Source organism: Astatotilapia calliptera, chromosome 14 (genome assembly GCF_964374335.1).
Source record: "Astatotilapia calliptera chromosome 14, fAstCal68.1, whole genome shotgun sequence".
NCBI lineage: Eukaryota > Metazoa > Chordata > Actinopteri > Cichliformes > Cichlidae > Astatotilapia > Astatotilapia calliptera.
In genome coordinates, this window is record NC_137435.1 from 28,452,411 (window position 1) to 28,473,154 (window position 20,744).

The window sequence follows — 20,744 nt, forward strand, 5'->3', positions numbered from 1 at the left end:
GAATCACTAAAAAGAAACAAAAACTCCCCGTGCATCTTGATGGTCATGAATTTATTATTACACATATCCTGAAAAGCTGTAACTAAAATGTGTTGAGACGGAGTGGAGATGGAAATGGAAATGGAGTGCATTCATTTCTTAGTTAATGGAAAAAAAATAAACACTGACCCAGATAAAAGGAATAAAACATGAGGTGTCCATACAGCATGCATTCATAAGCATCAGGTGAGGGCTATGGCAGCTGCTTTAAATCAATATAAGCTTTTATGACACATTTTACAGAAACTATAGCACTTTCATCTCACTGTTACATGTTGAAGTAGTCTCTGCTGTCACAATGAATCTTTTCCGCCCCCCTCGATCTTGAGACAGTATGTGCATGTACATATGTGTGTCAGTGTAGCTGTGTGTTTTTACAATCTTAATCAGGATCAGTACTGTATGAATGAGCTTGTGACTAGTGGTAAAAACCTATTATAGCTGCTGAAATAGACAAAGTCACCACCTTCTGCCATCTTCAGCCGGAGACGTGTGGCTCCAGCACTCGTTTCAGATCGCTCGTCTGATTCAGTTTGAAACTTTTGTCCCGTCCTGTCTGGCCTCCTAAGCATCTAAGTGGTTGACAGCAGAGAGAGACCTGTGACTCTTAGGTCACTAAAAAGGTATCCTCAGCCTCTTACGGGACCACGGAAAACTCGACGAAAACCGTCCGCGGCCTGCTGCCGTCACTGACCCCTCCCTCCTTCTGTGTCGTCGAGGCAGCCGTTGAGGCAGTGGTCGTCACTCCCGAAAGCGCCCTGGGCCTGCAGCAGCTCGTATTCCTGGTCCAGGAAGTCGAGGCTGTTGTTGCTAGGCAACCCACGGATGGTGAACTTATGGGACACTTTGGTCCACTGCTCACGGTTAGCCGCCACCCTCTCGTACAGCTCGGTGGCCCCGGGAAACAGTTCAGACAGCAGCCTGAGAAGACAGGAGGCAGCAGGTGGTGTTAATTTTAGGCCTACACATGATTGCTAATGAAGAGTCCTCAATGTCCCAGTCTGAGAGTTTGTTCAATTAATGCCACTCTAAATGAAATGGATTAATCATTCATATAATTATTGTTTTAATTTTATTTATTTAACGCCATGTAATGATTTGAACTGTGCTATCGGGTATTTAATCATCCAGTAACTGGCATTTTGATTTTTCACAGGTTGCAGTCACAGCACATTATCAGAATAAACTGTATATATAGACAATGTTAGTGGCCAAATTGATGTCAATCACTGGTTTTTGAAGTCCTGTTTTCAAGCTTCCACTTTAAGCATTATGTGTTTGTTTGGTTGCTTTTTCAATAACCAGATGTCAGGTGCCAGGTCTGGGTCTGACTGAGAATCTGAGGATCATGTGTGCTCAAATGGTAGCAACCACAGGTGGTATAAAAGTCGTCACCCTTTGGTTTTTCAGATCCTGTTCTGAAACCTCGAGATGAGCGTTTGCCATCGCCATCTTCATTGATGATGACTTGTGTCATTAGCTAACAAGTGTGTGGTTCATACCACCTCCACTTTGAAACGTAATATGAACAAGATTTACATAACAGACTTCATTTGTTATTCAATGAGAACAAAAACCAGTTACCGAGCCCATAAAATCAGCAGAAAAGTGTTTCAAGAGGTCAAGATAGAAAGCTGATTTCCAACACACTTCTATTAGCACGGAAAGCTTTTTGCAACCAAAACTAAACCCATCTGGTGGCCTTCAGATAAAATGCAGCTTTAACCTCCAAAGACCCGAACTCTTCCACGACATGCATTTTAAATTTGTCTTTGATATTTGGGCATATTGGGACCCGGTGAATGTAAAAACAAAGAATTACCAGATTTTTTTAACCTGATTTTTGTTTCTAAGAAAAATGAGAGCCACATATGAGGATATTTGTTTCAAATTTCGATAGAACAGTAGCAGTATAATGTCCTCATAAGTGGATATCAGGCCCTTGTAGCGCAAAATTGAGTATTTTGGTCTAAATAACCCAAAATGTGATGTCCACATATGTGGACGCCAGGTCCTAGGAGGTTAAGCCACTAGGCACATTCTTCTGACCTAGAAGCTACATCCATGCTTTATTCTATCTGTCTTAGTGACTTTTCAGTCACCAAGTAGTCCTGCTTCATTGTTTATTTCACTCTTATAAAGACCCCGACCGGTCACAAAAGACATGGCTGCCCCTCCCCTGAGCCTGCAGGGGAGTTCTTACTACTCGCTCATGGGGATCATCTGATTGTTGGAGTTTCTATATAAATATACATATATCAACTGAATTGAACTCCTGCGACCATAATTTACAAATAAATATCATGCTGTATTCTACAAAACATGAAATGAAACAGCAGAGTTGCCTCCCCTGCAGGCCATTAGAAGGAATGGCAGGTATGAGGCTGGCTTCACTTTTCAGACGTGTTTCTCTATGATTATCACTTTAAAGGTCTATATATTGCAAATGTGATGCACTTGCTTATTTAAATTTACTGAATTTAATTGACATTAATTTCAAACTGTTAATGTCGACGTAATGAATTTATCTACCTTTATCTGTTCTTGCTCCTTTAAATGAGTTACTTAGATGCTCAAATGTCCACTAGTTAGTTTAAAAAGTTTCAACCACAGTAAAAACAGTGCTGATGAGAGTGAATGCCAAAACAATCAGCAAAAAGACTCCAGAATCAGGGGATAATGTGTACATAATCTACAGTTTTGTTTTAAGCAATGTTTCAAACTAAATCCTTTGTGTGATAAAAGGACCAAAACAGATCCAATAATGAGTCTGTGCTGCTTTCAGGTTTTGTACGCACTTGTAGATCGGCATGGCGATATGCTCCATGAAGCTGATCTGCAGTTCCGGTATGTACGCTTTCTCTCTGTCCATCATCTCACTGGGCCTGTTACCCATGGCTTTTTCCTGCAAACACACGTTAAGCTATGATTAATGACCTCAGTCAGGCGTACAATAACACACTTTCACCACATGTTACTATTTTCACATGTCATTTAGCAGTTAGCGTACACTAAAACATACCAGATCTCCTTGAGAGAAGAACTCTTTATAAATCAGCTCCTGTAGGAACATAGCAGCAGATATTTGAAAGTCTTAACATGTGTCATATTTATAGAGACATCGTTATGTATGAAATTTAGTTTATTTGTCTTTTATGCAAACATTTTATGCTGTTACCTGCCATAAACTGCAAGTCACTTCTATTAAAGTTCAATATTTGGTGTGATTGGGGTTTTTCACTGATAGAAATGCGTTCTCTTGCTATTGAGATGATAATGTATCAACTGAGCACTGTAAAAGCCAATAAAGTCTTCCACAGAAATGTGCTATTGGTTTTGAAAACAAGGATTTACAGTTTATTTGCTTTAGGTGTTTGGAGATTGAGGGTGGAGGATTTGGGGCAAGGTTTACGGGTTTGGTGGTGGAAAGGGGGCAGGCCAAGATTAAACATAATCCTAAAATGGAGTGCGGTTTCTCAGAATAGAAAATAATGGAATACAGCTCAAAGGTTGTTTCCAGCTGTACAGCTTTGCATCTCATAATCTCCAATGTCCTAGAAATGGGTCAGTTTCACTGTACAAACACTGTTAATTAGAAATCTTTAGTCGTGTTGCTAAAAGATGAAACAGAAACTTCTTTCTCCTGCAAATCAGCAAATGCAGCATGAACCCGATCACACTAAAGCCTTTTCTATTTTCTTCCTACTTAGAATAAACTGCTACAGTGAGCAGTTTACTAGGTCAAAATAATTACAGCTATTACTTCCACTAAGCTTTTGGAATTTGTACTGCAGTAATACTGAAATATTAACAGTCTTAACTGAATTAAACACATTAATACAACAATTTTGCTACAAATGGCAAGTTCTAGTAAGTATGTGGTAATGTTTCACATATACTGGTGCAGAACACAAACTGACAGCAATTTTGCGTGTGGTTTTCCAGCCCTTGGTTTGGTCTGACAGGTCACACGAAGTCATCAACAGGCACAGCAGCAGGGAGTGGTGGGTACGGCTTTTTGGATTGTATCCATCTGAAAAACACACAAAACGCATCGCTCTGCGTTAACAGCATTTCAAGCACTGTTGCTGCCTTTCATCTAAGAGGAAAATCACACAATTCCGAAGCAAAAGTGCTTCAAACTCATTGCATAAAGTTCATTTTAGTCTCCAATATGCATAATGATAGAAGTGACAATAAAAGAAGGTCACAACAGGATGTTAGATAAGCAGACTTTGCGTGTTTGGTAGGCAGAAATGATTTTCCAGTGCCTATTAACACTCTACACATTCATTCAGTATTCTACTCCATGATTGACAAGTCACCTATTCTAGAGTGTGAGAAAGTTGCTAACTCATTTAGTGGTTTTTAATGTCCTTGAATTGCTTTAACGGCTCGAAATTGTTTCCACGGAGGAGACATCCACTCAGGATAACTTATAATTGGTTGCATTCAAGCGTAACAAACCACTGGCCTGGAGGTTACAGCCAATTACATTGCATAAGAGTGTAAGCAACTGTCTTTTCTAAAGGGTAAATAGTCCAATGAAAGTGGAGGATTATTAAGAATGTCAGAGCTGAATGTTGCAAGCGTGAACTCAGATCTCTGCAAAATAAGTCAGTTCATGAAAAAGAAGCAAGTCATAGTGCAGAGGAAAATGGGTTGTCTGTCTGTCTATGAGCGATCTTTCAGCTCAGCAATGGATAATTGTACTGAAACGGTGAATTTCTAATGTTCTATATTGTTTCGTCTCCCTTGTGAAATCAGGCCGCTTTAATCTAAGGAGACGTAAAAAGAAATATTGCTTTGCTTTCAGTGTGAATCGACAATCAGAACTGAGCCTCCTGGAGCTGTTCACGGGTGTGAGTCTAAAGCAACTGTAGAGACGTGGCTGCGCATACTGAACATGTGACATGTACCATCAGACATCTTCTGCAGATCCTTGAAAATGCGAAGGTGGTGAGCAAGGTCCGTGGCCAGAATTATGTCTCTCATTAAATCCAACATGCGCTGGTAGTCCTAGAGACATAAAAAATAATCGTTAGCTTGCAAAGGCGGTGATAGAAGCAAATGAAAATATGAAATCAGCGAGAGATTGAGAAAAAAGAAAGTTGTTGAAATGCACGAATGGAGAGAGGGTTTGATAATTCACCTTCCTGGAGAACTTCTCAAAGATGTTGCAGCCATGAGTGTTCAGAATAGCGATGGCCTGGGCAAAGTGATGTCTCTGGCGTGGCAAATAAAGCATAATGACAAAACGTGTTAGAAAACGGTGACTCTAAAGTGACTAATGCTGCAATGCAAAAGGCAAAAACCAATTTAAATTCCTCACATTGCCTCATCGCTGCTGCAAAAAAATGTCATGATTGATTTTGGCCACTAGATGTCCTAGCAGAACACTACATTAGCAGCTCTCAGATAATGGCATTCATTAACTATGAAGGAGCAAGCCTATACCAGTAATCGCACAATCTTATCGTCTCTGTCATAGGAAATAAAGATTTACACAGTCAGTGTGAAAACTTTGAGAGACTTTACCTCCATCACAGATCCCTCTGAGCTGTAGAGAGCAGCCAGCACAGATTGCTGGAAACATAACAGACACACATTTGAAACACAATCCTTTTAGCATGCGCGGCACATTGATTCAAATCAACATCCTCCAATAAAATATAGCAGTGTTTTCTCTTTAACAGGAGATGGCAGCTCTCAATTGAAAAAAAAAAATACATATATATATATATATATATATATATATATATATATATACAGAAGCTTATCAATGATGGATTACTTTTGTCTTATAATGTGTGTCTGATTTAGGTTTGTGCCTGATTAGAGTGTAGCAGGGCGACACGCTTCTAATCACCTCGTGATTAGACCCTGATAAAACCGTGCAACCCTCGCTATTACCCGGGATGCTTCATCTCGAGCATTTAAAGTAAAAATTTCAACATTATCATAACTCCCGCTGTTGTTGTCATGTTAAATGAAATGGTTTGTGTGTTTCTTCCTGGCTTTTGTCAGGCGGGGAAAGTGATTCACAAATAACATCCCCCTAACGTTTGCTTTTTAATTTATTCATATGTTTTTTTTCTTTTTTCATTTACAGTAAACAATACATACTAATACAATATTGTTAATGCAGTAACCACTATCATTTACTGCAATATCTTCTCTTCTTCTGTCTCTTATCTCCTCTTATTGTGTTCTTTCTCTCTCAGTCTCATCTGAGTGGTTAGTATCTGGGCAGAGTGGATCTGCAGTCCTCTGGGGATGCTCAGGAGCAGGCGGTTTGGGAAGGCAGGCCAGGTCACCGTTCCTATCCTGTTAAATACACGCTCTGTATTTGAGAGGATAGGAAGCCCAAATAAACAGGCCAAATAATTGGAAAGATACCACTTGTATATACCATAATAATAGATATAAGTTAAAATTACTGAACTCATATATCCAAAAATGAAAAATGCCAAAAAGGCATAAAATTATATTTTTGTGGCACCAAGGTGATTCCTAAAGAGGACACATTGATGCATCTGGCCTTTTGCTCATCCATCTATCCATCTATTTATCTCAATGGATCATCTATCAGTCATGGATTGGTTTTCACAGAGCCCAGACCTCAACATTATTGAAGCAGAGTGGGATCATCTTGACAGAAACATCCAAAGAAGAGCTTTAAAAGTCCTTTAAGAAGCCTGAAGAACTATTCTCGAAGACGACTAAAAGAAATGAAAAGACTAAGATAGTTCATGGTACCACGCTGGTACCTATTTTTTGTTACCTTCCTTGTGGGTTTGTATATATTTAGCTGTCATTTGTATGATTATTTTCCTTGCTCTAATTAGTATTTAGTTTTCTATTTATCAAATAGCTGCTTTAGTTGAATTCACTGTGTTTAAGAGTTCAGAAGCCTCGTCTGTTTGTGGTTTCCTTTTAGGATTTATTCATTTTTATTCACATGTTTTATTCATTATTAAGATGCCAAGTTTTCAGTTGTTATTAGTTTTTATTTTTACCGTTGACGTTGCTTTTAGTTCACGTTTCACGTTCACCTTTCTACGTTCCTCCGTCTCGTCCGCCGATCTTCTCTCCGTGTCAGACTCATTCTATTCCATCCATTGTGTTGTGTTGTGTCACACTTCCTGTTTTCTGTGTCTTGTGATGTGTTTACTTCCCCATCTCATTATATTTGTTGGCTTCAGCTGTGTTAGTACCTGCTACCGCTCCTCTCTATATCAGGTGTGTCTCTGCCCCCCTCTGTTAATTGCAGCTGTGTGTACCCCAGTGCTGTACCTCCCTGCTCAGAGCTTCCCTGTATCTCCTAGTGTTTTTGGATTACTTGCTCATTTCCCTGGTTTGTTTACTTATTATTGTGTTTATTTTCCCTATATCAGCTTTTGGACTGAATAGAAGATTAAAAACATAATGCATTTTTTGTCTGCATGCATAAAGCTGCAGTCCTGCTTAGAGCCTTGTTTATTTTTCTATTATTTTGTATCATTCCTACTGCTTTCTAATAAAACAAAAGCAAAGTATGTGCTCTCACCGAGGCCACTTGGAAAGAGTTGTTGGTGCCACGGTGGTCCAGATCATGGCACATACAGGACACAAAGAGCGCTAATATTTCTATATCCCTAGAAGACAGCAGGCATAGAAGAATCATTTTAAATACAAATGATATAAAACATCATTATAAAGTCTTTTGAGACTTGTGTACTCACTCGAGGTAGTTGGACAGCCCTAGGTTTTTGTAGAGCAGGTAGCAGAAGTGTGAGACGGAGAAAGCGTGCATCCAGTTGTGGTAGGGAGGGTCTCTGTAGCCTTTCTTCACCATCAGACAGAACCTGGCACCAAGGCAGCAGTTTAAAAACACTCTCATGACTTTTTTTTCCAACATGTAACTCAGTGGTAGCCCCGGAAATTCTCATTCACAACCCATCTCTCCATCAGCTTTAAAAAAACAAACCTGATTGAAGATTCTGCTACAAGCTTACAACGCAATACTACTTAACAATGTAGCCAGAGAATCATTAATAAATAAAGTAAATATTCTTTATTTAAACAGCTGATGGAAAATGATTTAAAGCACAGGCTCTTAAACACAGCATATAAATTGATGGATGTCAGACCTGGCGAGCGTGTGCATGTCGATCTTATAGGTGTTGATGAAACCCATGTCTTCAAACATGCTGAGAACGCACTGCAGACACACAACAGGAGAAGTTACATCAGATTTTGTTCTCTTTAAATCTTTGTGCTGACAGCATTCAGACACACTCTCTCTCTCTCTGCTTCTTACCATCGGCGTGGTGTCATCGGGAAGGGAGCGCGGCGTGCACGTGAACTCTGCGAAGCACGGGTCAATCTCGTTCACCGGGTCGATGCCAGATACCAGCAGCTTAGTCACCTCTTCCTCTGAAACCTGCCACAGACTCATACTGAATCATACTGAGTAAATAGCATGGACACTGTCAGTAAATGCTGCGCGTCGCTGTGCGAGAGTGAGTTTGTGGGATGAAGAGATGTGATTTTACCTTCATATGGTACATCATCATTTCATTGGCCAGATGGGATCTGAACTGAGCCTCGTGGACTCTCTTGTAGAGCAGAGACTGGAGGAAGAACCGGCACATTAAAACGTTGCTAATTCATTTTTAGTAAGAATGAATTCATTATATTATCACGATAACTGGACAAAGACAAACAGAAAGAAATTAAATTAGATGTTTGTGATATAAAGTAATAAAGTTCAGTGAAATATTATGTTATCAGGATCTCCTACTTATGATCGATCTTCCAGCTGGAACCATATTTTGCTTTTCATGGTACCACTGACTACATGCTAGTGAGAGATGAAGTTCTATTTTATTTTGAAAGTATGTTTGTGGGTGGCTGTGGCACAGAAGGTAGAGCAGGTTAGTGGTTCGATTCTCCCTGTCCTTATGGTCTTTTACAGAGTTTCTGTCATGGTTGGCTGCGTGGCAGGCGTGCAAGCAGGAGTGGTGGATCCAAAATGCAGGACTCAGACACAGAAGTTCAACTTAAAGAGCAGCTTTATTGCTGGAAACCCTCTTACTAACTAAAGGCATCAAAAGACAAACAAAAACGCTGGTGGACTAAAACACTGAAGCAGAAAACACTGAACTGGAACTGGAAACAAAACACTGGTAACACGGAGGCAAAACACACACAGCTTGTTGAGGGTACGACGCAACACTGACTCAGAGAAACACAGGGTCTAAATACACTGGGAAGTAACGAGGAGAATGAGACACAGAAGGAGGGCACAGCTGGGGGAAATTAGAACTGACGAGACAAGCAAAGCAGGACACATTCACATAAGACACGGACCTACAAAGTAAAACAGGAAGGATCACACAGAGACGCGAACTTGACACAGTGGAGACAGCAACTAAGAAACACAGAGACATAAACCATAAGGCAGAGGACTCTAAGAACCGAGAGACACAGAGGGGAACTCAAACATGCAGACACAGACTTACACAGAACAGAGGGGACACAGAGAAACATGAAGGGCAAGGGATCGAAACTAGAAACCATAGAAACTCACACCAAGTACAATAATACAAAAATCACAATGAACTAAAACGCTGGGTCAGGAGACCCAGGACCCTGACAGTTTCCTCCAATGCATCCACTGATATAAAATCATTTATGCATAGAAAAAAGTGTGTGGATGAGGCAAGTAGTAAAAAATGCTTTGAGTGCTCAGATACAGTAGAAATGCACTAAATAAATATCTTTGGATGCACTGAAGCAAAAAATCAGGTGGTTAACAAGAGGTATGATGTCATTAATAAAAAGATAAATTATCCAGATTTTTGTTTTGGCCTTTCGTTCACACACAAAAAGCATTTTGATCTCTGAAAACTGACCTACAGGAAACAAACATTAAGGTACAACAGCCACTATAAACATATGTTGCAGAAAATTATATTTGATTTTCAGCTTTTGCTCCTGCTTCTAAGACATGCGCCTGATTTTTGATGTCAGACTGTGCGCCGTGTTATTGTTTGTAGGCCTCTGAGTGGCCAACATTTCTATATGATCAGGATTTTATCGCCACCTGTTGCTTGGGCATGATCTCGTTTTGCATTTTCATGTGGACAAAACAGTGGTTGTATGGATTGTTTTTCTTTAATGAAAGTGAAAATAAACCCTAAAACCGTGTACGTGTGGACGTAGCCCAACTTCTATGGCTGAAAAACATGTTTAGCTGTTTTGAAGGAAACTCTTAATCCTTTTCAGCTTTCAGTTTGCCAACCTTCGTGTCTGCTCTTCTGGCGCCTCTCTGTTTGTTTTCTGAGTTTTGGCACCTTTCAGTTTTTCCCCGTTTGTTTTTCCTCACTTGGACTTTCGTATTTTGTTTGGGCTTTTGTCGGATTATCCGGAATATTCTTCACCGCCTTTTTCCAAGCACATCGAAGCCATTTTCAGTTGTCTCACCAGTTTGTGATTGCACACACATGTTTGTTACTGCTTTTACATTCACATTCAAATGGTAAACCTGTGATTCATGATTAACAAGCATGTTATAATTTTCGTGGGCTTTTCACAGCCCTACGTCTGGCCCCCGCTTTACCTTTTAGTACATGAGGGAGCTTTTTACAACCCTGAGAGTACTCTACAGCACGATACTGGGTGAGATCTGATGAATAATATATCTGGCTGTGCTTTAAATCATTAATTAGTGGCCTCGAAAGCAATTATTTTTTTTCTATCAAATATGTTTATAGTTTGTAGATAACCTATTAAGTACCAGCAGTCATTCAGAGGTCACACTCTGCAGGAGCTACTCAACATGAAGTGACTCTGTTTATTAGAACGGGAAGACATTTTCTTTTATCTGAGATCAGGGTGGTGAAGGATGAAAAAGACAATATTTCAACAGAGTTTGTGGGCGATAACAAATATATCTCTCCTTGTTTGTTCATCACTATTATCACAGACGTGATCGTCTTCATAATCGTCTCTGTGAGCCGCGCACAGCTGTTCAGCTGGAAGTATGTTAATAAGTTCAGTTTGCAGCAATCATACAATGCCAATGAACTGCACCACGAAAGCCGTTCACTTCCATCTGACTGAATCTCCTTAAATTTCCCTTGAGACTTTCCTCTTCTCTGCCTCGACTGAGCATTTCACTCCCACTGAGCTGATCTCATCTCGCCGGGACGGGATCAATCTTTCTGACATCGTCAACTATTTTGGGGAGAGCCTCCTAATGATGGATATACTGTAAATGCTAAACTCACTTATATTTGCATCATTATAAGGATGCATGGAACTTGCAGAGATTACATTATTTAAAAATGAAGCTGACTTATTGACCGAGAGAGTCAGTGTGTATGAAGATGAATTGTATAGCAGTCTGGATTTATTCACTGCTGCTCACAGAGATAATAAGAGGAAGTTTGGAAAGTGAGAAGTTATAAAATAATAGTTACTGGAATTAAATTATTTCTCCTCACATGCTCATGTATGTGTGTTACTTTTTAACAACTTGGTCTCTTTGATTAAAGGGAGTTAGAAGAGACTCACATGGGCAATGCTGATGCCACAGTAGATAGAGAAAGCTGTCGCCAAATCCTCATCGAAGCGGTTGAACCACGGCCCATTCATCTTATTCACCAACTCAGCGACGCCGATGACTTCTGGAAAACGGAAGATTTAAAGAGGAAAGGGGTGAGGAGAAGAGGAAGGTGGAACAATTAGGGAGGAAATGATTAAGCAGGAAGAGGGGCGAGAGATGCAGGGATGGATGGAGGCGGGTGAAAGTTGATGAAGAAAAATGGAGAGTGGAAGAGGGAGCGACAAGGACGAGAAAATGAGGCACAAATGGCAAAAGTCAACGTCGAGTCAAAAAGGTCTGCTAACTTGAATTGATTTCACGGTGGAGTCAAACCTAATTGCACATAAAAAGCTCTGAAATTAAAATGTTAATATGATCCGCAGACAGCTCCTTTTTTTACATGGAGACAAATGACACTGACTGCAAAGCTTCTCTGTGGATACAGCAGAAACCATTAGGCAGCAGCATCAAAATAGAGAAGAGGTTTCTGAAAGTCTGGAACACAGAAGATGGTCTAAAGTGCACGTTATACATGTAGGACGTGATGTAACCTCTCTTTGTGCTATTCCGAGAATGAAGCTCCACTTAAAAACAAACAAACAAGAGGGCAATAATGCACTAAATATGATGTTTTTAAATCTGGTGTAAGTTGCTTAGCTTTTATACAAGTCTCAGAGAAGATACTTCTCTGTTTTTGCACGACATCTATTACAGTTCTTCTTGTTTGTTGGGTTTCTTGTGAAATAATGCTGGTCTCGGGGACCAGTTCAGCACCTGCTCTCTTTTATTGTCGCTCTTGGAAAATGTCCAAAATGTTTTTTTTGGTTTTTTATACTGAAATAATCAAAGATTTCTCTGAAAACATGTCTAAATGGCAGTAAATGTTGCTTCATATTGATATTTACCCTTCATAATTAAAAGTTCCTTTATAGATGTGTACGTTGCCTACACAGTGCACGCGAATGCGCCCCCTTTTCCAGTAAAGGTATTGGTTTTTGAACTGTTCACTGATAACATCCATGTACATGATCTCCAAAAATATTTTCATACCAAAGGAGAGGTTTCACGTCAGCCTCTCTTAACTTTTTTTCTTTGCGTCACAGAGCTTTAACTTGGATGCTCTGATGGTTTGCATTTGCTGGTTTACAGAAGCCGTCCTGATCATGTAATGGTTAAAGTCTTGTCCTCTGCAAAAAGAGCTTTGCCTCAATTCCCTGCATCTTTTAATTATATTAATCACTGTATGTGACAAATTCCCCAAATTCTCTGGAATAATTTGCCCTTCCCTGAGTGTTGAGACCCTCCCCATATTTACTTGTAAAAGACTCTTTGGGATGTTTTTTTGTTAGACACAGTCCTGTTACTAATTACCCTAATGAGATGTGAGCTGTTCTGCCAGGTGTCTTGTTTTTAGCATTACATTATGTTTAAGGCTTTTGATCCTCTTGCCTGAACTGTTTTGAAATGTGCTGCTAACCTCCAATTTCAAACAGGCTTTGAGCTGTTGTCAAATTGAATTACATAAAAATGTTCTGCATTCTGCTTTTATCAACATTTTACAGATAGTTCCCACTTTTTGGTACACAAGGTTGTATATTTTGCATGATTTCATCAGGAAATCCCTTTGTGTTGAACTTACTGGTATGAAATGAAAAGTCCAAATGTGTGTGTTCATGCATTGTTACCGTTATTCTCATCTTTGATGGGGAAGCAGAGGATGTTGCGAGTCCTGAAGCCCGTGCTGTCATCCACCCCACGATAGAAAAGAGGATGAGAGTAGGCGTCCTTAATGTTCAAAATCTGACCAGTTGTCGCCACGTGGCCGGCAATGCCCTGATCGGCTGGGATGCGAAACTCATTCTGTGCTCAGACACGAAGACACACACAGTTTTGTCTTTACTTAACAGCTCACAGGATAGGGAGACAATCAGCAAGTGTAATCATATAAATATCTTGGAACCATAATCAATGAAAACCTGAATTTTGATGAGAATTACAAATTGGTCTGGAAAAAGGGTCACAAGTGCCTTTACTGCCTTAGGAAACTTGCTCATTTCCACATTGACTGAACAATTTAACTTCGTTTTATCGTCCTTTTATTGAGTCTGTTTTATCTTTTTGTTTGGTGGCATGGTTCGGTCAGACCTCTGTTGCAGAGAAAATCTGACTGAATTGGATAGTGAGATGGTCCAGTCGTCTGATAGGTGAGTCACAGCCCTGTTTAGCCTCCCTGTACACTAAACAGGAACAACGGATGGCTTTATCAATTCTTAATAATGGTTCCCATCCTCTACAGGGTGAATCTCAGCTTCTTCCCTGGGGACGGAGCTTTCTAGTTCCAAGATGCAGGACAAAGTGTTATAAAAACAGCTTTGTCCCCGCTGCCATCACTGAACTCAATAAGAACGGTTTCATTTGATTTCATCTTGTCTATCTAACAAATATGTGTCTGTCAGGTTTCATTAAGTGTGTGTTTAGTGATGGGATGCTAAATGCTCTCATTTTATTGTGGTGTTCCTCAAGGCTCTATGCTTGGCCCACTTTTGCTTTCAATATATATGCTGCCTCTCCACCGTATCATTCAAAAGACTGATTCTAATTACTTTAAAGCTTTTAATGGTTTGAATTACATGAAGGACTCATTAACATCTATGTGCCTGGGCACTAACTGATACCAGTGAATGAGGTTCTGCTGGTTATCCTGAGGTCTCTTGTAAAGAAAGGTTAGCGGGCCTCATCCGTCAGAGCTCCAATTGTGATCGGAATGACATCAGAACCTTTTGAATCTTTTAAACCATTTTTTAATCGTAAAGTTTTTATGAATGTCACAATGTTGGTTTTAGTATTCCTGTATTTCTTATTATTTGTCTTGTTGTTATTTGGCCTTTTTTTCTTTTTAGATGTTTAACTTTTTTCCTGTGATGCAATAAAGTTTATTATTATCATTATTATTCCAGTATGTAGATATTTGTTCAGTGTACTTTGATAATTCTCCCTGTTATAATTTCCTGTTACTCCCTGTTGCCAAATTCAAGACAGCCAAAAAAGTCTCCATAAATCTTAGACCATTAGGCCACGGTGCAGCTGTACACTGTCAGCACAGTCATGCTAAGTGTTTATATGTGTGTTAAATTAAATGCTTGTTTGCCGTACCTCCTCCTCACTGACCACACCACCATCAAACACCTTTGCCACCAGCTCATGGCTCACACGATCCAGCAGGAACACCGAACAGCTGCAGAAACAGTGAACGTCAGATTTCGAGGGGTAAGAGACAGAACGGAGCACAGCTGAGAACATTAGAGAGTTTTATCTCGTTTCATCTCAGGTCATTTTGTAACTTATTAAATGACGCAAGTCAGTTAAGAACAAATTGCCTAGATAGCCTTTGCAAATGGAGATAAAGACATTCACACTATGCACAGACACACATGCACACACTCTTTCTGTCTTTCATACACGCACACTGATAAATCCCTTTGAAGATGAATCAGAGGGCTTACATCTCTGCATCACTGAGGTTCCTGGCCTCCACTATAATTTCCTGTAACAGCACTGACACATCATCTGAAAGAATCAGAGAGACAGAGAGGACGGGGGGAGAACGAGAGAAAAAAAGAAGGATGAGAGAGGGAATTAAATGGAAAACAGAGGAAATTATAAGGGGACACAGCAAAACCCAGATAGACAGAAACAGAGATTACAGTACGAGTACCGGTGGATCCGCCACACAAGCTGATAAGAGCTTTTGTAATCAACGCTTCAGTACAGTGAGAGGCAATTTGCTCTACCAACAGATCAATTTTTGTACCTGCAATCACGATGCCATCAGTGCTTACAGCTCGATAAGAATGGAAATACCTCCACAGATAGATGGAAATTATAGGAAAGAAAGGTGGACCCATAATTTTCAATGCCCTTTTGATTTTATGACAATGATCACCTTAAGGGTCGCTAATATCTCATTCAATTATGTGCACCATTTGTTTCACAAGGTGATCACTTCAATTAATGCAAATTGCACCACACTGGTCTTGCTTCACACTTGACAGACACATGGATGGACAGACGGAGGAGAGAAGACTTACCCAAATGTGTAAAGAGATTTTTGGCCACTTGCAAGAGCGCCTATAAAGAGAAACAGCGAACACAAATAGCTCTTCAAAGGGCAACTTCATGTATATTTATGCATACGGCATATGTGAGAATATGACTGGATGGGTGTGTGTTTTTGTGTGTGTCCGTGTGCATGTGCAGTACCTGGCACTCCACTTTGAGCTTCTGCTCTTTCTGGAAGGCCAAAGTTGAAGTGAGGACTGTTGAAGTGTAGCAGAAACAGTGCTGGATGGCATGTTCATCTACCTCGGTGTGTCTGCAATAGGGAACACACACAGAGTAAAGGGTAAAAGCCTGGCTATAACTAACAGGCTGCTACTTATTTCATTTATTATAACAAATCTGGATTTTGCACTGCTATGAAACATTTCCCATTTATGAAATGGCTTACAAATGAAATCTTGTAATTAAACTATCCAACTGCAGATATGTAAATAGAGCAGTGTGCAAAAGTCTTGAGCCACCTTTTATTTCTTCATAATTTGCTTCCCAGGATCCAGACTTTCTAATAACTTTTTAAAATGCCCTTGATAAGTAGTTCTCCGGGTTTTCTGAAGGTCTTTCAGTTTTTCTTAGGACATTGGTTGCTTTTTCACTTATTTTTAGTCCAGTCTTTGTACCTGAACATTTTAGGAGGAATGTTTTCTGCTTTAGTCACTACACAATGACCTATGAATCATTCAAGCATACCTAATCCAACAGATTAACCTGTGTACTGTCTACATGCAACAGACAACTTAGCAATGAACCAATTTTAAATGGTATCTTTAGGTACTTTCTTATTAGCAGCCTGCCAGAAAAACAAAGATAACACATTTTGACAGGCATCAAATTGCCAAAGAGCTGTTTTTTTCCCATTTCCATTTTCTATTTTCCATATTCCTACTAACATATAAAAACTAAATAAAGACTTTTGTACAATACTGTATATCAGAACCATTTAAATAATCTGTTTTGTCATAAAAACATGAACACGCTCTTACTTGAGACATTTTTCCAAAACTAAAATCATGCAAAAAAAGTAAATAAGAAACCTCAATAATTACCTTCACACACAGGAAGGTGGAAAAGACAACAGTCTCTACTCTTGGCTAACTACGACAAAGACTTACAACTCTGTGCAGGCAACAAGTGAAGGCAAAACTGACAGCAACACCATTGACCACATTCATGCTTGTAGTTGTCTGTGTTTGCCTACAGAGGGCAGTGGCATATTATTGTGCAGATATCAGGGTATATTGTATATTGCTTCAAGGTGTTCTTGCCCTCCGCTTGGAGGCCTCAGAGGAATCTAAGCAAAAGAGGTTGGAGCCTGAAAAAAAGCCTGTCAGGCTCACTTTAACTTCAACAAGTGTCCTACAAATCTTTACGAGTGACATTCAGAGATTCAGAGGAGTCAGAATAAAGAGAGTGGAAAATATTTTTTGGTGGCAGACGCCAGTTATTTGAAGCTGTGATAGAAAATGATCAACAGCCTGTGGGAGTCCACCTCCAAAGACCAGAAGGTGCATGTCTTCTGTGACACTGGACTGGAGCAGTTAAAAATCCTGCCATCACTTAGAAACAAACCATCACTCAGCCTAATTGTCAAAAGAACAATATATCTGAGTGTAAATTAAAAAAAACAGTGTCTCTATTGTCTCCTTCTAACAATGTGCTTCTGCTCATTCTCAAGCTGCTTCTTTTTCCTGCTGCCACTAAATCTGAGATACGGACCTGTTACCAGTGTCACAATATGTTGTTATACACCGGTGTCACGGGTGAAGAGGACACCGTGAATATGATCAGACAATATCTATAATGAGGCGATGCACCTTCGAGATATACGGCTCTTCTAAAATCTGGATGATTGTGCTCACAGAACAGGATATTCATCACATTATATGCACAGCTGAGACCATAATCCTGCTGCTGTTACTATGGTAATGAGATGCAAGCTCTATCATTTGTGCCACTGGCAGAGGGAGAAATTATAGGACATGATCCCTTCTCATCTCTCACAATCTTGACAGAGAGAGAGAGAGAGAGAGAGAGAGAGGGAGGGAGTACAAACACGGGACTGCGTGAGAGTGTCTGCACGTGTGTGGAAATCATACAATACAATACACAAAAAAACTTTCCCAGTTTCTTAGACAAACACAGAGACAAACAGCTGGAGTGCAAGTTTACAGACTTCTGCATTCAGGAGATAGCAGCATTGCTCTGGGCAACACACACACACACAACCAAATACATACACATGCATGCCAAAACATAGCGCCAAACCAGGCAGCAAAGCCTCCTGCTGCTTTTAGGCTCATGACCTGACGCTAGATCCTCACACTGTCATCCTCATCGCAGCCATCTGGACACACACACACACATTAGAGCTCAAGCTCAAAAAGTGCGGTGGTACATGTTTGGGGGCGGTCACTCTGTCAAATGACGGACTTTCCACATCTGCCAGTGACACGGAGCGGGACCCAGACTTAAATTATCCATGTAAAACTGTGTCACTCTGGGTTATAATGGTACGTTTTGTAAGCATCAGCCCTTGCAGTGAAAGATGGGTGTGCATTGTTGATGGAGTCATATTAACAACCTGATGAGTTAGCGGGTCTTCTTGCCCAATAAATGACAGCTGCATACTTTTGCAAGACTTTTAAGCAAGAAGCACTGCCGAGTAGGGATTCGCAAGAGTGATGACAAACAGCCATGCAGAATGAGGGACAGGTGAGGCCTTGACTTCTAACAAAAACATATACAGGGTTTTCTTGCAAATCATCAGTAAATACCTGAAGATCAGTTCAGCTCAGACTCAGATGGCAGACTGTTAATAATCAGCATTGTTTCCCTTGTGTGCTCTCTGCACAGACACTCGGCATCACCAACAGTTTCTGCTTGAACTAACCTAAAATATCCTGATTTCACGTATCAGCAGCAGGCATCTGTGCAGCTCCGTGTGATTTGTGAATCCATACAGCCTGTGCACAAATCTGGTGCTTGGCTGGAAAATGACTAAGAAGCTTTAATAGGTAACTTGAAAAGGAATAAAACAATGTAAGCAGCCTAGTTTTGTAGCCAATGGATGGGAGGGATGTTTATTTTATTCATTTATTCATATGTTTTGAGAAATACAATATATCTGCGAATATTTTGGAGATTGTTATTCAAATAGGTAAGAAGATTTGCTATAACACATCTATAAGAGATGGACAGACGAGACAAATTGCAGATGATCTGCGAATTGTTTTGCTCCACAGTTAAAAAGGTAAAAAGAAAGCACACCCTCTTTCAGGTTTTACATATCAGGAGATAATAAAAATCAGCTGGTCCTTAGCAGGTCTTAAAATGAGGTAAACGGAACTACAGCACATAACATATTACACTGCACCAAAATGCAGTAGCAATGTGTGAAAAAATACACCCTACAAGCTGCTTCCACCTTTAGGTGCAATAACTCAAAGCTACATTTTCTGTATTACTTCATCATTTCCTCACATCATTGTGGAGGAATTCTGACCCACTCTTCTTTAAAATATTGCTTTAGCTGATTTGGTTTGATTTGTTAAGCATAGCTCTCTGAATTTCCTACCACAGCACATCAGTCAGGTCTGGAGTTCGACACCTTGATTCTTTTCTTTTCTAGTCATTCTGTACGAAGGATCATTTTCCTGTCGCATGATCGAGTTTGAGTCAAGCTTTATCTGTCAGACAGATGAATTCACGTTTGACTCTAAAAAAGTTTGGAACACAGAGAAGTTCATGGTCGACTAAAAGACTGCAAGCTGCCCAGGTGCTGTGGCTGCAAAACAAGCACAAATCACCACCCCCTTGATGACAGTGGGATATATAGTATAATATGGTCAAAAATCTCCACTTTGGTCTCATCTGTCTGAAGGACATTAGTCCAGAAGTCTTGTGTAACTTGGCAAACCTCAGCTGTGCTGCCACGTGCTATTAGCCCTCTCAAGGCAGGCGTTGCCGATTTGCAACAGTTAAAAACTAACAACCTGATTACCCCACATACATACTGAGAAGTACCACTGCAGGACTTGGTTGTGCATTAGCAACAAAAAGTTTAATTTGAGCCTGAGAGGGTTAAGAGAGAAAAGATTTTCTCCCGGCTACCCTCCCAAAGACTTGTTCAGTCTTTACTGAACTTTTAACATGCTAACCTGTAAAGTCTGGGATGTACCACTTTGTTTTTTGCAGTTCGTCCGAGCATAACAGGGAGTGACTTTGGTGTAATTTGCTGGGACGTCCGATCCTGGGGTGATTGTCAGCTGTCTCAAATGTTTTCCACTTGTGAATGATCTTTCACACTGTACAATGATGGACTGATTTGTTAATGAAGTACATACCTGTCCTCTTATCCTCCTGCTTCTTATGGAAGCTGTAAGGGTGTGCTTAGTTTTTGGTGATGATATATGACGTATGTGATGTGTTGGAGTTGCATTTACCTCATTTTTACACCCGCTAAGGACCAGATGATGCTTTGCTCTGATATTTAAAGCCTTAAGAGAGTATACTTTCTTTAACCATGACTGTATTTGCTCAATAGCATCCTGTGCTGGAAAACATGAAATAGCCTCTTTGTGTTATACTGATGCATGAGAGTATTATATATATTTAATTGTAAAGCTGTAGCAGCATGTGCATGTGTCACACGTTGCTGTGCCTATCACTGGTCTGAGTGATATCATTTCTGCTAGCCTATCCTTACCTTTCCATTATTCTGTCTTTTTGCACACACTTTTGGAACCTGTCATTACACTCACATTTCTGACATGTGTCTTTAAACAGACACTCTGCTATCAGCAAAAAATCCCGTATGAATGTCAGCCCTGCACAAGTATTTCTGGGCTACTCTAGGTTAAACTCCAGGGCTGCTTTTGCATCTCAGTCCTTCCCCTGCATCTGTTCATGGCCAACACAAAGCACAACCTGCTGGTAAGCTGCAGATCTTAGTGGAAACAGCAGTGCAGTCTCTGCTACTATAACCTCAACAAATCTG

General features: G+C 40.1%; 1 protein-coding gene across 2 annotated transcripts in view; it reads right to left on the reverse strand.

The window, feature by feature from the left end:
• Positions 1 to 30: 30 nt before the first annotated feature.
• pde2a (phosphodiesterase 2A) overlaps positions 31 to 20,744 on the reverse strand; it is a 169,913-nt gene continuing 149,199 nt past the window's right edge. For both annotated transcript variants that reach the window (XM_026192065.2, XM_080288672.1), the window contains exons 14-31: positions 15,893 to 16,004; positions 15,721 to 15,760; positions 15,136 to 15,199; positions 14,786 to 14,867; positions 13,318 to 13,492; positions 11,602 to 11,714; positions 8,577 to 8,654; positions 8,342 to 8,464; positions 8,172 to 8,242; positions 7,764 to 7,886; positions 7,589 to 7,676; positions 5,578 to 5,625; positions 5,192 to 5,266; positions 4,959 to 5,058; positions 3,960 to 4,072; positions 3,062 to 3,100; positions 2,838 to 2,944; positions 31 to 960 (exon numbers count right to left, since the gene is read on the reverse strand). In XM_026192065.2, coding sequence (XP_026047850.2) covers positions 726 to 960; positions 2,838 to 2,944; positions 3,062 to 3,100; positions 3,960 to 4,072; positions 4,959 to 5,058; positions 5,192 to 5,266; positions 5,578 to 5,625; positions 7,589 to 7,676; positions 7,764 to 7,886; positions 8,172 to 8,242; positions 8,342 to 8,464; positions 8,577 to 8,654; positions 11,602 to 11,714; positions 13,318 to 13,492; positions 14,786 to 14,867; positions 15,136 to 15,199; positions 15,721 to 15,760; positions 15,893 to 16,004 — 1,786 coding nt within the window. In that variant the 3' untranslated portion in view covers positions 31 to 725. The remainder of the gene's footprint in view (positions 961 to 2,837; positions 2,945 to 3,061; positions 3,101 to 3,959; positions 4,073 to 4,958; positions 5,059 to 5,191; positions 5,267 to 5,577; positions 5,626 to 7,588; positions 7,677 to 7,763; positions 7,887 to 8,171; positions 8,243 to 8,341; positions 8,465 to 8,576; positions 8,655 to 11,601; positions 11,715 to 13,317; positions 13,493 to 14,785; positions 14,868 to 15,135; positions 15,200 to 15,720; positions 15,761 to 15,892; positions 16,005 to 20,744) is intronic.